At 28.7% G+C, this 16,982-nt stretch overlaps 1 protein-coding gene across 1 annotated transcript in view; it reads right to left on the bottom strand.

The window, feature by feature from the left end:
* The window catches only part of LOC100199740 (transcription factor A, mitochondrial), a 46,787-nt gene extending 40,400 nt beyond the window's left edge, over nt 1-6,387 (bottom strand). The window contains exon 1 of the mRNA XM_065793261.1: nt 6,281-6,387. Coding sequence (XP_065649333.1) covers nt 6,281-6,373 — 93 coding nt within the window. The 5' untranslated portion in view covers nt 6,374-6,387. The remainder of the gene's footprint in view (nt 1-6,280) is intronic.
* Nucleotides 6,388-16,982: the final 10,595 nt, after the last annotated feature.

Raw genomic sequence — 16,982 nt, 5'->3', positions numbered from 1 at the left:
ATTTTCACGCAGCATTTTCCAGATATTCAAGTCTTGCTTAGACATTTCATCAAAAGCTTGTTTATTTTTTAAAGCTATAGTATGCCTATGCCTATTTGAGCAATTGCTAGCACGCTCAAGGGGTGATCTTCAAATTTGCCAGGGTTTTCAATAAATGCACGATTACTTTTTTTCCAGAGGCAAACGATATGCAAACTTTACTAAACCAACATTGTTTTGATGATGAATAAAAAAAATCGAGAAATAACACCTCATACTTTTCTGTTGTTTTAAGTTGTAGGTCTTCTACATTTTTGATTGGTATTTGTGCTGGTTTGACTTCTGCGTGTAAACTGTTTTTGCTTACTGCTGATGTAGGCTGATGAGGACTTTGGTATACTACTGATGTAGAATGATGAGGACTTTCACTTACTGCTGATGTAGACTGAGAAGTACTTTGGCTTATATTTGATGTAGACTGATGAGAACTTTTACTTACTACTGATGTAGACTTAAGAGGACTTATACTTACTATTGATGTATATTGTTGACTATAGTTTTGCACACTTGTTGTTTCTTTGTGTTTCTCAAATAATGTTACAATAGTTTTTGATTGAATCTTGCCATATTTCTTTTTAAAATAGTATTTTCCATTATTTGAAAGCATTTTGTTGTCGCTTTAATTTTATTGACTTGAATCTAAATTATTAATAGAATGTCAAAGTCATTCAAAAATATTAAGGTCTTTGAAGCAAAATATTTTTCAATAAAATACAACTTTGTTCGAATAGAATGTTAAAAATTAAAAAATTTTCGTGGATAAAAAAGTTTTAGTTGCTACAGACAAATAGAACGTCAATGTCTTTTGAGTGAATTTTTTTTTATCCAATAGAATTTCGGTCGAATAAAATGTTAGTGATAAGAACTTTCACTGCTTCATGGTATTTTAAAATTAAATTCAATAAACAACTACAGCCAGGTGAGATTGGTTGACTACGCAAGTAAATATTAGCAACAAATTTCTCTAAGTTATAACTTTAGTATGTGTAAATTTTAAAAAAATTGATTTTTGTATTTGTAAATTTTGTTTTACTAAATTAAAGTTGTTTTATTTGTTTATTAAAATTTTTGATTTGTAAATTTAAAAAAAAAAAATTTTAAATTACAAATAATTTATAACATTTATAAGCACAAATCATTATTAACTTAATTAATATTAAAATGCTTACACTAAAATGTGTCACCAGCAAATTAGTTTACTAACAGTATTTTTAATTACCTTAATAAAAAACTTTTTTTATCTTTTTTTAAAAGTAATTTTGAAACGACATTTACCTCAACAAAATTTATTTTTTGAATAATTACTGTGCTAAAATCTTTGTTACTTTTCTAACTAAAGATAATCAGCTGGTTGAATAAGTTGGTTTAAAATTTTTTATTGTAAATTAAAAGTTTAAAATAAAAAACACAAATAAAAAAACTATGTAATAAGCGAAATGAAAAAACTAAAGAACAATGACGTCAATTAAAAAATAAAGTTTTTATTTTATTTTTGAATGAATGAATTTTTTTTATTCTGATTTACTCTCAACAAGGCTGCAAGCAACCACTATTAAGTTGGGAGTTACTAGAAAAAAAGAATAGAGTAATAGAGCAAGGAAATGGTTGACAGAAGACTTGAAAAGTTGAAGGTTGTATGAGTCAGGAAAACATAAAGATGGGAGAGAGATCCAGAGAGTTAAAGTGCAGAGAAAAAAACTAGACAAATAAAAGTTTTTAGAGCATGCAGGGACAGATACAGTAAACAAATGAGACTTTGCTGAATGATATGTCAAACGAAAATGAGTTTTAGTTGATGGACCCTGATATGATAGCTTCTTTGAGAAGCATCCATGATAGTATTTGTAGAAAAGAGAAAGAGATACAACCCTACGACAATAGGAAAGAGGCTCAAGCTTAGCAGATAGAGTGGGTCCAACTATGTTATTAATACATTTTTGGACTTTGTCTAGAAGAGAAAGAGCATCATTGAACAAGCCTTCCTGGGAAGCTTCCTACAATCACATGTCTTGTTCGTCCACGCACAAAGTAATTCTTTTAAACCACTTGACCAAGTTTTTATATAGTAAGCATTTTAAGAATTTGCGGCAAAATAAAGCCATAAAAAACTAGAGATAGTAAAACAGCAATACTCAAAGAAAGGAAATAAAGACTATACAAAATAGAAAATTTAAGTAAAATAAACTAAAAAGAATATTAAAAAGAAAAGAAAAATTTCGTTAAAAAAATAATATACCTAAATACTTAACTGGGTTTTTTTTTGTTTTTTTTAAGGATGTTTGTTACTTTCTACTGCCAAAATTAATACAAGTTGAGAAAAAAAATAAATAAGAATATAACGATATAAAACATTTTTTGATATAGAAATATTTTGCGACTTGTTTTATTCAGTATATTCAGTCTCCTCCATTTGAAACTTAACACCAGCGCACAAAAAAGCGCTGACAGGATGGTCATTTTTAAGTTAGCCAGTGTGATTTTGAAAATTCATTTTTTTCTATTATTTAAATTAAAATAAAAATAGCCAAAAGAATGCTTTGAATGTATACTAGATAAAATAACTTGAAAAAAACTGGCAAAAAAAGGCCACATTTCATAAAAGTTCAACGAATGATCAAAAAAGTTTTGTTGCAATTAAAAACAAAACGCATTTTTTTTTTGGCTTGCGCTTTTTTATGCGCTGTCTAATGTTTTTGCGGGCGTGTGAGCAAGTGTGAAAAGACTTAAGCGCGAAAGCGCTGGCTAAATGGAGAAGACTGAATATTAAGGAAATACTTAATATTCAGTCTTCTCCATTTAGACTGAATATTAAGGAAAGCAAAAAAACTAACTGTTGTTTATTTGAAAAAATATATATATATATTTTTAACAAGTTTTTCATGTAAAAAAAAATAAAAAATCATTATATCAATACTCAAATATAAAATATTAGCTTGCTTTAACTTTGTTTTAACTTTTATTTATGTTTTTAAATACATTTTTTCAAACAGTGCATAAAAACCAGGTCATAGAGAAATAGCTTACAATTTGGCTGTACCTCTCACAAGAATCAGTTGACATGTTGGAGGGATATTTGTGTAATAATTGTTACGCAAACAATTCCCTCTGGACAATAATTTCTAACAAACATTCAGAATAACGATTAGCGATTGCATAATAACCAATTCCTTTTAGAGAATTACACAGAAAATGATTGCTGAAGTATTCCCTAAGAGACTAATTCCACACAAGTAATTCTCACTTAAAAGCTGTAGCGTTAAACTCAATAGAGATTGAAATAACAACATGAGAAAACTACGCACAATTAATACAATAATTGGTTGTAACAATTTAATATATAGATATAGAAATAAATATCAATCAAATAATAAAGTAATTTTCTTTCCAATAAATAAGAATAAGAAACATTACAATTTTTTTAAATTAATGTTTCAATCATAAAATTAAAAATTTGGATTATTAAAAAATGCTGCAATTTTTGTTATGAACACAACACAATTAAAAACATTTAAATTTTTAGACACTATGGCCTCACTTGTTGTTAATCTTAGATCAATACAAAAGTGTTTGAAAAATTTACCAGCTTTTTCAAAATAGCTAAAAATGGACCTTACAGGCTAATACATTTTATGACATAATTGGGTTCTAAATTGCAACAAGCTACTTATAGTTTGCCCATTTATTGCAAAGCTATTAGTAAAACTAGCCTAAAAGGAGTTTTTCATAAATAAAAAAATACTATAGTTAATTTCATCTTGCTAATTTTTATAGCATTTTTCAGAATTTCCAAAGTTTAGGATGTTTTAAATTTTTTCTAAAATGACACAAGTATATAAAAACCACTATTTTAAGGACAGAACTATCCTAAAAATAATTATAGAAAAAAGAGTATTTGGGGTCGTCTATTAAGGGTGTCACTATTTTTTAAACAATTTTGACCCCCTCCCCCCTTGTCACCGGTTGTCCTTTTTTGTTATACCCCCTTAAAAAGAATGTCATAAAATTGGACCCCCTCCCTCCCTTTATTTTTTAAAACAAAATTCGTACTTAATTTAATTATTTTTACTGAAATTTTTCACATTTACATTTTTCTGTGTTTGAATATCATTCAGTAGCTTATTAGGTATTTTCATGTTTGTTTCAGTTGTTTGTTCTTGTAGGCCTCGCTAAAGAAAAAAAAACTATGTTATATTACTCTTCTTCTATATATTAAATTTAATCAAAGTGTATCATGGGAACTTGCCACACACTTCATCCATCCAAGGATTCTTTTAAATAATTGTTAAATCGATATGATTGGAATAGGGCAGTCCGATTCATCTGAAATAGTTGCATCATTTGGAGTATTACGGCCCTCCATTTAGATTTTGCCCTTACCAAACCATTCAGCAAAGGCCATGTTTTGTTCTACTGCAATTACATCCATTAACTCTCTTTTGCACTTGGGGGCAATGTAAACAGGTCTAACTTACAAAAGGGTAATAACCATTTGATTAACAAAATTGGAATGAGTAATGCTGACATACTTTTTTAACATGACCTGGGAGGCAAAGTACAAGTTACAATGCTTACAGGTTTACAGTGACAAACTTGATTGCATGGAGGGACAAAATAGTTTGTAAGGAGGAAGTTTGAATGATTTCAATGATCAACGAATGGTGTTCTGAATATTGGAGATGATAAGAAAAAATACAAAAAGAAAACGATTCTTGCTGATGACATCTAAAATGGCTATAGCTTTCAAAGCCATCTTCTGACTAGCAGTTTGAAAGGGAGGTAGATATTGAACGGGAATAACATGGAAATATAAGCTTTTCGAAGAAAAAAATCCGGGATCCTTACATTTCACAATTTGCATAAAATACAGGCTGGTGCACACTAGCCAATATTAAAAATAAGAGGCAGAACATCCCTGATCCCTTGATAATAGATAACAACCATTGAGCTCTGTCTTACCATCTAGATCAATATACTCAAATACCATTGGAGTGATCAAACATTAGACCTGAAAAGATTGAGGCACAGATCTTTCCACCGAAATCAAAATTCTGTTTCTCCAAAAGAAGATTCCTGTCCTACCTTAAATATAAGTCACAATGAATATAATTAATACCTCAAGTCTTACATATTGTATTTTGATAAAGAGTTTATGCTAATTTATATATAGCTCTATAGATTGTTGCATTTGGGAAGTACGGAAGGAAAAAAATGATTCTTACGCCAACAAATACGCCACTTTTAATTACTTTTGACTTTCGTCCAACATTTGCGTGTTGTCAGAAAGTAAAAACCATTAATTTAATTACAAATTAATCTTTTTTAAAAAACCACAAAAACGCAAATTTAATTGACCAGAATGTTTTAAAAAAACATTCTGAATGTTTTTAAAACATTCTGAATGTTTTTAAAACATTCTGAATGTTTTTAAAACATTCTGAATGTTTTTAAAACATTCTGAATGTTTTTAACAATATAAACAATGTTTTTATCTTTATTAATAAAATGCTTTTATTTTTATTTTTTTTAATAAAATGCTTTTATTTGTTTTTTTTACTGTAAATCATTGTGTGTTGCTACATTGAATATCTTATAGCCTGACTTGCAACAAACGGACAAATAGCCTGACTCACAACGGAGTGCTGCTACATCGACTATCTTTTAGCCTGACTCATAAGGGAGTGCTGCTACATTGACTGAGGGTTTGGTTAGGGCAGGCAGTCTATCAATTAATAAAAAAAAATTCCGGTCTTGCATTTTAATATTTACTTTTTGTCAACAAAATACGGAAAAACTTTCTGACAACCAGTTAAGAGTTATATATATATATATATATATATATAACTTTCGTGTATATATATATATATATATATATATATATATATATATATATATATATATATATATATATATATATACACGAAAATAAAATTTAAACTTTAATTATGATAATTAAAAACATTACGTTCCCTAACATTGACTTCATAAAAACACATATTTATATAGTTTTCCATGTTATTAAAACTAAAATAAAAAAATTCTGAAACATGTCTTTTTCTGATGACCCCCCTTCCCCTTGTCCTTTTTTATCCTTTTTATCTAGACCCCCTCCCTCCCCTATTAGCATGACGCCCTTTATGGCCCTTTGTTAAAGTCAGAAAAAAGTTAATAGATTTTAACTTTATGTTTTTTATCATTTTAGAAATTGCATGTTTAAAAAAAAATTTAACTACTAAACACATACCTTTTTTCCTGCAAAATTGCGCAAATGAAGCAAATAATATTTACCACAAGCATTTAATAATTGAGTATCACAAAATTTTATTAATGTCCCCATTTTAATTGAACTAAAACAAATTTAAATTCAAAATATTTAATAATCATTTTATTTAGAAGGTACCATCTTAGTTTAATTTTTAACACAAAACAAAAAATTTTTATGTTATTTTATGTTTTAAAAAGGTGTCTTATCTTTATGGGTCTTTTAAAATAATTTCTACAAAAATTTTTTTTTGGTCTTATGTTGTTTTTTGTTATAGTACCCATTTAGGAGGTGAGAAAAAAGATTTCGTAAAGAATTTTTGTTTCCAGAGGTTCACACACACACACACACACACACACACACACACACACACACACACGCACGCATGCACGCACACATTTAGTGTGCTGCAATATATTACTCTTGAAAAGCCAAAATCACTGGACTGGTCCTATATGTGTTGTATATAACTGATTTAGATAATACCAATGTAAAATATTATAATATAATGTAACTGAAATCATAAAACTTTATAAATCAAAGTACTAGAAAAATATTTAAATTGACAAAATTAAAGAGACATATTCAGGACAACACAAAACTATTGATTATTAACACCATACTAAAGAAAAAGTGAGCAAGAAAAATAACTACTATAATTAAAATCAAAGAGGTGTTTCAAGCACAGCAAAATTCAATATCTTTAATTAAACAGACAATAAAGGCATGGAAAAAACTTCAGCAAATATTTATTGAATATCAATTTTAAGAAGTTATTTGATAAACTCAAGGCGGTTAAAACCTAACATAGTTATGATAGAACTAATAACAGCAGTTTTAAAATATGGATTCGTACACATTTTATATAGTCAATTACAAGAGAACATATTTAAATGCCATCAAAGTATAATAAATATGTATTTGACTGTATTTGAATGTAATTCTTAAACCATGGATTTTTTGTTTCATTCTTACTTGAATAAAATCACAAGGCACTGTATGATCTTATGTGTCCCATAGGATCCTATACAACATTTTGAATAGGGAGTTGTTTATTCTAAAATCCTTTAAGATTTTGGATCAAAAAAATGCCAACAATTTGCTGAAAGTTGAGTAAGGTTCTTAACAAAAAAATATGATGAAAAATATATCAGGGTGAAAACCCCTAAAATATTATCCCTAATATCATTAGAGATTTTACACCGAATATTAGAACAATATTTAAAGTAAAACTTGAATAAATTAATTTATCAACTCACTTATCAATTTCTATTATGACATAATAGAAATTGATAAGTGAGTTGACAAAAAATTAATTTATTCAAGTTTTACTCTGAATATTTTTAGGGGTTTTCATCCTGATATGTTTTTTCATCATAATTATTGTTAAAAACCTACTCATCTTTGAGCAAATTGTTAACAATTTTTAGAACTATATAAAACTAATCAGTGATTTTAGCACTTTATCGGTAAATTTACAAACAACAATTGCTCGATAAATAAATATGATTTATGATAACTTAATTAAAATAATAATATTAATAATAATAACAATAATAATTTAATTATTAAAACTATATTTATTTTTGATATAAATTTATTTAAACAATGTTATATTTAAATTTAGACCATGTTATATTTAAATTTTCTGGTTTTAAATTTTATAATTAAAGAAAAAAAAATTAATAAAAGAGAGTGTGAAAAAATAAAATAATATAAAAGTTCATTAATTTTATTAATTTAACTTCATTTATAAAAGAAAAAATTACTAAAGATTTTATGGTAAATTTGTGTTAAATTTGTTACCGGAATGTAGAGATAAGATTCATATTTTATAAACTTTTAAAGTTGAACTTCGACCTTAAATAACTGAATATTTATGTAAAAATAAATTTGATTTATAAAAAAAAAAATAATACGAAAACCGCAAACACGTGGGGAGGTGCAAGCTTTCATTCCGCAAAGTCTAGTGCAAAATCAGATTCGGCATAATTAATTATAGCGTGTATATTTATTATGTATGTATAATTATAGCATGTATATTTTAAAATAATTAAGTTTACATGTTTTCTTTTAGGTCGGTTCCCATACCGTTAAAACCCTTAATTACAGACGTTTTAAAAAATATATTAAATGGCTCACTTATTATAACGAGTTTCGAAAAAATAAAAACACTAAAATATGTATTACGACAAGAAGAATCGTACGAAATAAAAAAAAAATTATTATTTTAATATTAGGTTTCAAAAAATTTAAGTTTTTAAAAAACTTGTTTTAATCCGGAATTAGAGGTATTGTGAACCTAATTCCGGATGAATACAAAATAAAAAAAGCGTAAGCATAAACTCATTAAATTAGTTAAGGAAACTGTTGTAAATATTTTACTTAAATGGAATTGTTTTAAATTATGTTATGGCTAGTGATCGATCGAAACCGAAATTTGAGCCGAAACCAAAAGTACCGAAATTTCGGTTCAGTGAAGCCGTAGCCGAAACCGAAACCGAAATTTCGGCCGAAATTTGAAAAAGAATGTTTAAAATCCCTTAACCTTTTACGATCACCGAATTAATCAGCAAAAAAAACTATTTTACATATATCTAAGCAATCACCATGAAACATAGTTTGATAAAAACTATAATTTCAATAATTAAAGGTAATAATTGAAGTATTTTCTCTGCGGAATACATTTTTTTTCATGTTTTCTGGCAAAAGTCTGTTTCTTTCATTTGATAGAATGTCTCCAGCAGTTAAAAACAACCTTTTTACTTCGGTAGATGTTGGTCGAGGTCGTAGGAATCTCTATGCTACTTTTGCCAAACCAAACTTTGCTTTTAATGTTTTTTTCTAATATAAATCTATGAAACTTCAGACCTTCTTCGGAGTTTGAATCAATTTTTGAGATTTTGTCGACCCAACCAGGCATTGCAAATTGCAACATTTCAGCCATCTGTTGTTTTGTTCTGGTGTCAAATAAGGGTATTGTTCTTTTTTTAATTGTAATAGGCTCAACTTGATCTGAAGTTGGTATATTTTCAGGACTGCCGGTAGTTGTGAGTATTGCTTTTTCAGTTAGGAGATTTTTAGAGTAAATGACTTCTTAAATGTGATGAAAGTCCGCTAAGTGATTGAAGTTTTAGATTGTGCGATCCACGAGATAATTTCAAATTGCAGATATTGCAAGTTCCGTGTTTGAAATCACTACCTGTCACGGTAAAATGATTCCATAAACCAGTTTTTTATCGATTATTTTCCATTGTAAAATTTAGCACTGAGAAACTTTTGATGAAACTATTGGTTTGGGTTGCTTTACTTAAATGTTAATTCATTTTAAGAATGATTTTGAGAATAGTAATTTAAAACTATTATGTAACGTGATTTCAATTAAAATTTCTACAATTGTTATAATTAAAAATTAATTTACTAACAAACGATTACAATTAGGAAACCGTCATGATCTCACTCTAAATTAAAACTTAAAAAAAAATCTTATAAAAGTTTCGGCTCATTTCGGTTGCGGTTTGAACCGAAATTTCGGCCGAAACAGGAAAAGTAAAAAAGTTATTGAAGCATAAATTTCGGTTTCGGTTTCGGCCGAAGCCGAAAGTTTCCGTTCGCTAGTTATGGCAGAAAATATTCTATTAGCATTCCATGCATATAATTTCCATAGTAAGATCATAATCAATCACACAAGCGACGCAAGACCAACTAGCACAATATTCGCATGTAAGCTATTGAGCATCAAAACCACAAGAATAACATAAGCAAACTGGCTCTTTTATCAAATTTTTTTTAGCTTATTTTAGATGGCTGACTTGCTTTCAGCAGTTTTTTTTAGGTTCCTCTTATTATTATTATTTTTTTTTTTTTTTTTTTTTTTTTGCTCTTTCTGAGACGCAGCAGCAATTTTTCTTTTTAATGCACTCCCTGAAATGAATTTCCTACATGTAACCTTGCCTGATGTTTGATTGTTTATGTGAAATTAATGGAAAGAAGAAATTGCAAAATTTGTTCTAGGTAGTTGACCTACTATATGAGTCATTACTAAAAGTCTGCCTTTTATAGTAATTAGACCACCATATTCGATAATATTGCTTAAATCAAATTCCTGTAATTTAAATTTATAGCGCTTTGATGATTGAAGAATCAGAGATTTATATTGAGATTTGCAATCAAAAACCTCTATCGCAGGGCATGTAACTATGACCTCTAATAAAAAAAAATTATTAACTCTTCAAACTTTCCTAGTTCTACCAAAGACATAAAAAAGCGCAGAATTGTGTGGTTTTTGTTCTGGCCTCTACAGTTATTAGCAAAACCATATAACTTGCTTACATTTGGATGAACAAAAATCTGTGAATAATTATGTATAAAACTGCAAACCTCGTTTGGAACTTTATGCCTATCAAACTCGCAACAAGTGTAGCATACCATATTTTCTGATTTGATATCATGATTACCAAAGTATTGATGGTAAGTTGACGGAAATAGTAAAAATTCTGTACGGGGATGGTTAGTAACAATACATTAGCTATAAAGTTGGTAGATATGTCAGCAACTGGATTATCTGTAGAGCAAATCTCCTTAACCAATTTTAGAGAGTTATAAAACTTTTTTGCTCGACGTTTGACGACGTTTGCTCGACGTTTCGACGTGCACAAGTAATTCGGCGACAGCTGCTCTTTTAACATTCTTATTAAAGAGAACTGCTTTTAATTTTTAAATTAAGTCCTTTATACTGAGCACAGCAGTCTTTTACTGGCCTTCCAAATCTCAAATTAAAATTTTCATTAAAAAAATTCCAAAAAACTTATAAGAAAAGTTACTATTATCAGGATATTTTGTTTTGTACATTTCGTGTATAGTTTTTACTGAAAAACCAACATCAAGATATTTTATTAACGACTTTTCATGATCATCAAGGAGTAAATGGTATTTTAATGTCATTAATTTAGACTTTTTCAAAAGTTCAGAAATTTCAATCTTCCTCTTTTATGACTTGTAGATTGGAATTTTATTATCCGTTGTATATGTAAACCCTGTTTATTTTTCAAAGGAGTATTCTAGAAACTATCCATAATTTTTTTCTTTTGCATCAGTTAAAAATTTATCTAAACAATTTGATTTGCAGCTGCAATAAAAAAAGTGAGGCTAGAAAACCTTTACGAGAATAAAAATTATTTTTATTTAAAGATTAAACAAAATACAACACTTACCTACTGATTGCAGCTATTTGTTTGGTAAAAACAATTATTTTAACATGATTTTTTATCTTCTTTTCCTAACAAATTAGCTTTTTTAATAACATTTTTTTTATACACGTGACTTTTAATAACACCTTTCTTTCTTTTGTTCCTATGAGAACTACTTTGACTGTCTGTGATAGACATAATAAAATATAAGCAATTAAAACACACAAAGCGTTACGATAAACCAGATAAATCAACAAGTGTATATAAAGTTTGACACTTCTGACATTGACACTTCTCACTATGATATTAAAATACAGGGCTGCTCTTAGCGGTATTTTATAAATCAACGATATTAACTATTTTTACTGCAAAAACAGGACATGTCTCGGACATATCTTCTTTTTACAGCACACGATATCTTCACCTTTGCCGATTAATTCGTTTAAATATGAGCGACAGGTTTTGTTTTTGGTCTAAACATGCGCTTATATAAATATTTTATATCATTAAAAAAATCTCTATTTTGAAAAAAATGTGACATGTCCCCTTTTTCAAGCTAGCGATTCATATAAAGCTCAACTTAACAATGCTCATTTATGAATGTTTAACACAGAACTCACGGCAGCCATTACACTCGAGTTTATGGCAAGAAAGAGTCGCAGCACTTTTTATAAGAAAATTTAAACAAATGTGTATGTGTATTGAAGTTTACATTAGTATCTAACTTATGTAAACTTCAAATTATGTAATGTTAAAACATATTATCAAGTTTTACTTTTACTTGAAAATTACATTACGGCAACTTCTCATTAATTTTGATTTAAAGCATTTATTTGCATTATTTGTCTTTTATTTATTAAATATAGATAAAACATTTTTTGTACCTTATGCCTCAGTGGTTAAAGTAGCGCTTGCTGCACTTTCTGGCGCTTGCTGCGCTTCCGATTTGAATTGCTTTGGTTGAAATCCTTGGACAAGCACACTTTTTTTTAAATCTTTTTGATTTTTTAAAACCCAGAAGAAAACAATTTTGAAGTTCTATGGTATTAAAAACATAACATGTTCAAAGAGACTATATATTATAGCAAACAAAGAAAGAAAGTTTTTGAGAAAGCTTTAAATTTCTAAAAACATTAAAACAGCTGGAGAGATTTGTTGCGAATATGTCACGGTAGAGATTTTTTGTTGTTAATGTGTTTAGATAGTTAGTCAAAGCTGCGCGATCGTACCTAAAAACAAAAAAGCAAGAGCCATTATACTTAAAAAAAATTTTAAGTATAATGGCTCTTGCTTTTTTGTTTGTTTGTTTGTTTAATTTATTTTTAAGTTTTTGCCTTAGAAATTAAAAAATCAAAAGGACGGCCGATTTCTAAAACGCCGAAAAGCCAAAATGCCGAAAAAAATAGCGTAATAATAGACCTACCGTGACCGTAAAAAAAGACAACGAAAAGCCTAATATTCCCCGGATATTTTATTGCGCATATTGCGTTTGCTTCTACTTTTTTTAACTTTTGCAAATAATAATGGAAAAAGAAACAAAATAAAAAGTAATTTCTATAAATTTTTTTTGAATCTAATTGTTAATTTTATAATTCGTAAAAATTATTAACTAGTTAAATTCTGAATCTTGGTTGCTGAGTAAGAGAACTTACCGGTACGCTACAACAATTTTTTACCAAAATTGGTAAAAATTGTTGTAAATTGATTGAAACAGAGGAACACCTCTTGTGAGATTATTTCTTTTATTATACAAAGTTGGCATATACTCTATGTGTGCCTCAAACTCATATAGGAATGAATCTTATGCAAAAATAATCTTGTATTCGGTGTAACATTGACACTAAAATTCTTTTGAAGAATCCCACCAATAATTAGCCACATCTACGAATATTTTTAAGCATTCAAAACTTTTGTGAGCAATCTTAAACAAATCAAAATATTTTGAAACATTGCAAATGGCAGTGAAAAATTTACTTTTTCATTTTTTGTTCCATTAAACAATTCAAAAATTTTTAGAAAATTTTTTTTCTATATTTCCTGATTTACATCAAGTATTTGATCGAACTGAAAAAAGCCTCATTTAATGTCTACAGTAGGCAGGCAACTAAATTAATGAATCATCTCTGAAGTAATTAATCGAAAGGATTCAATTAAAGGATTGGTCACCCAGAGTATACCCAAAGACTTCAAAACTGCAAACTTGATAACAAACATTTGTAGAAAACTAAGATCGTTCTTTTCATTAGCAAGGTATCGAATAATATGTGTCGAGCGCAAATAAAAATGGATGTTTTTAGAATGCTGTTATTTTGCTTCTATGTGCTGTGTCGTTTTAAGTCAACAGGAAGACCTAAGCGTTAAAAGTAACTGCGCCACACCCAAAATTTTGGCAGGACAACCCTTCTTTCTTTCCAGTCGCCAGTAACTTAAGTTTTTTGTTTATTTATATTTAGTTATTAAAGGTTCTCCAAAAAGGGACAACTAAATAAGTGTAAATTTCATAAGTGCAAACTGGCTTAAGTGCAAATGGCGTAAGTGCGAATTTTATAAGTGCAAACTGGAATAAGTGCAAACTGGCATTTGGTGGAATTTTCAGAAAAATTGGTTAATGTCTAGAGGTTGATTTAAGATTTAAAAAAATAAAAACCTTTTATTTTTTTAAACCTCGAAAAATATATAATTAAAATTCAATTGGGCTATTTTTAGGCTTCAGCTTTTCTTAAGAATAATAGTTAATAAAGAAGATATAGTAGCATAACAAATACTATAAAGTATTAATTAGTTTTGATTTCGAATAGGATGGATTTTGCATTCTGTGTTGTTCAACAACTTGCAAAATAAATTGTCGCTGTTCTTCATTTTGCGCACACTCGCGGAAATCCTCTTTCGGCGCAATCATTTGTTACCTCTAATTATTTAACAAAATTTTCTGCGGTTCAATAATCTTGGAAGAACTTCCGCTCTTGTGGATTCATCTGCAGCCATTCCTGGTTGTTTATTAGTCCTAATAAATCAAAAAGAAGTCAAGACCGTGGTCCAATTAAAAAATAGATAAAGGTTGAAGAATTTAGTAGGAAATTTTGGTTTCCCACATTAAAAAGTTTTTGGTCTTGGGGTAGGAAAAAGTTTCTTTGCCACTATTGCTCTGGTAAACTCTAACAATTTTTCATTAAATAAAGATAAAATAACAAGCTCTTCTGTTAAATACCAAAAGTGATGGTTAATTGACAAAATCACAGCAGTTGCGATATCTGAATCTTCTTCTTGATATCAGTTCATTGCAACAAAAAATTTGAAGTCATCGACTGGAGTAAATACGGAAATCCTCGAGCGAAGAAATTGCATCGAATAAAAAAGACTAATAAACTTAGCCATGCGGTGGACCATAATTTGCTCATCATTGGACATAATAAATTTATCAGATAAGAGTTCAATTTTAAAAATATTTATAGAATGTGACATAAATCTTGCATGTGAATTACACCTGGTTTGTATATTTTGAATATTCTGTCCATTGATAGTTTTCCCCCAAGGTAGATAGTAGTTAATTAAATTAACTCAAGATAATCTTCTTGCGGAAATATTTTCTTTTCGAGGCATTGGTACGCCCATTTCAGAACTAAACTTGCTTGATTAAATATTTTTGATTTAATGTCAGTAGATCATTCAAAAAAATTGAAGTTTAAGAAATCAATATCAATCCTTGAAAATTTGGCTTGGAAACGTTTAAAAAAGGGTTCATCTGGACTCTTGCTATCTCCTCGTAATGTGGTAAATGTGTGTTTGATGTGTAGCTTATTATGATGATGGCAACATGCTAGCCATAGGGGAGGTCTCTTTATCAATTTCAATTAAAGGTGCTGCTCCTTTTTTATTACCTGTGTTGCTTGCTGCTGTGTCAAAGCATATACCAACAATGTTTTCCAAAATGTTCCAATATTGCGCAAGTTTCACGGCCGCATCACATTGAATTTTATCTGTCGAATCTTTAATCAAAGGTACACCAATAAATTTTGGCCTGAAAATAAAGTTATTTTAGTATCTTCGAAAACGAAAAATATATATATATATAGGATTTATATAAATGAATAAATAAGTACCCGTTAAGAGATCTGCTAATAAAAACGTCTGCTAATAAAAATGTCTAAATGAAAAAGCTTTGAATCCCAGTGCAAAATGGCCTTTTTAAGTTTGTTTTTCTCCCAGTTAGCTTTATTTGACAGAATAATATTCTGCCGCGCATATTGTCTTTGACGATGCACAGTTGATACTGACATGGGCATATCATTAAGTTTCTTCGGTTGACCTTTTCTGAAAATCCGAGCTTAGTCTATCTTCTTGACGTTCTAAAAATTTTAAAACACCTAGACCGATGCTACCTGTCATGTGATACTTTCTGCTACTCTTTTGATTTTCATAAAATGCCAAATCTTCTTTCCATTTTGGTCTACGTAATATTAATAGCTGTTCATATGCATTTACTGCTGAAATGTCGCAAAGTTGCTCATGTTCATTACAAAATCTGATAATTTTTCCAGCTTTAGCATTTTGACTACCTTGATCAATTTTTTTTATTTTCACTTTTTTCCCCAACATTTCGGTAAGCAATGAAAAACAAGGGTTATCTGATCGAATTGGTACTCCAGCTTTTTCCCAAACTTCTTTAAGCTCATCAAGAACAAATTTAAAAATATCTCTTGCAGAAGTGTCGCTTTTTGAATATAAATGTAAAGGAGAGTATCTACCTGACACATGTTTTTTTGTTGGTAGGCGACTGAAGCTTGATAATTTATTGGTTTCAGGGTAACCAATAAACCATTTTTGATTATTTTTTCTAAGGTTCATCGTTATAATAAAATATTCGCTTATTCAATAAACTATTTTTAAAACTATTTTTAAAATTTCAATTTTGCTAATTGATATAACAACCAACTTTTTTTAAATAAGTTTATGAAACTTATATTAATACATATAGGGGAGACCGGGGCTAGTTGGCCGTAGGGGTAAGTTGACGAACTGCGTTTATCTTTAGAGCCTTTCATCAGAAAATGACAAAAATTACACAGAAACTTCCTTATTGACCATTTCATCATTCACTGTAGTATTGTCAGAATTCCCGCATGCGCATGGGAGATATTGAGATTTATGCTTTTTTTGGATACAAACGTAATTTTTGGAGCATCGCTTCCTTTTTACTTTACAAAGAAAATAGTTAGTTGTATGAAAAAAAAATTATTGTAAAAACTGCAGTCACAATTGGTTTACTATATCCAGTCAGACTTTTTTTTCAAAGCTGCCGTTTTTCAGGATCTATAGACTGTTTATTAAAAAAAAAGCTTTCGGGGTAATTTGACAAATTTTTCACGGGGTAAGTTGACTCATAGCATTTACTATGGAAAAAAATATATATATTTATAAAATTAATTTTTTTTTTTTTAATTTTTAACAATATTGAAAAAATTTATGCTTACAAAAAAATTTAAAAAAAATTTTTT

Source organism: Hydra vulgaris, chromosome 03, assembly GCF_038396675.1.
Source record: "Hydra vulgaris chromosome 03, alternate assembly HydraT2T_AEP".
NCBI classification, from domain to species: Eukaryota; Metazoa; Cnidaria; class Hydrozoa; order Anthoathecata; family Hydridae; genus Hydra; species Hydra vulgaris.
This window is presented reverse-complemented; position numbering and strand designations above follow the sequence as displayed.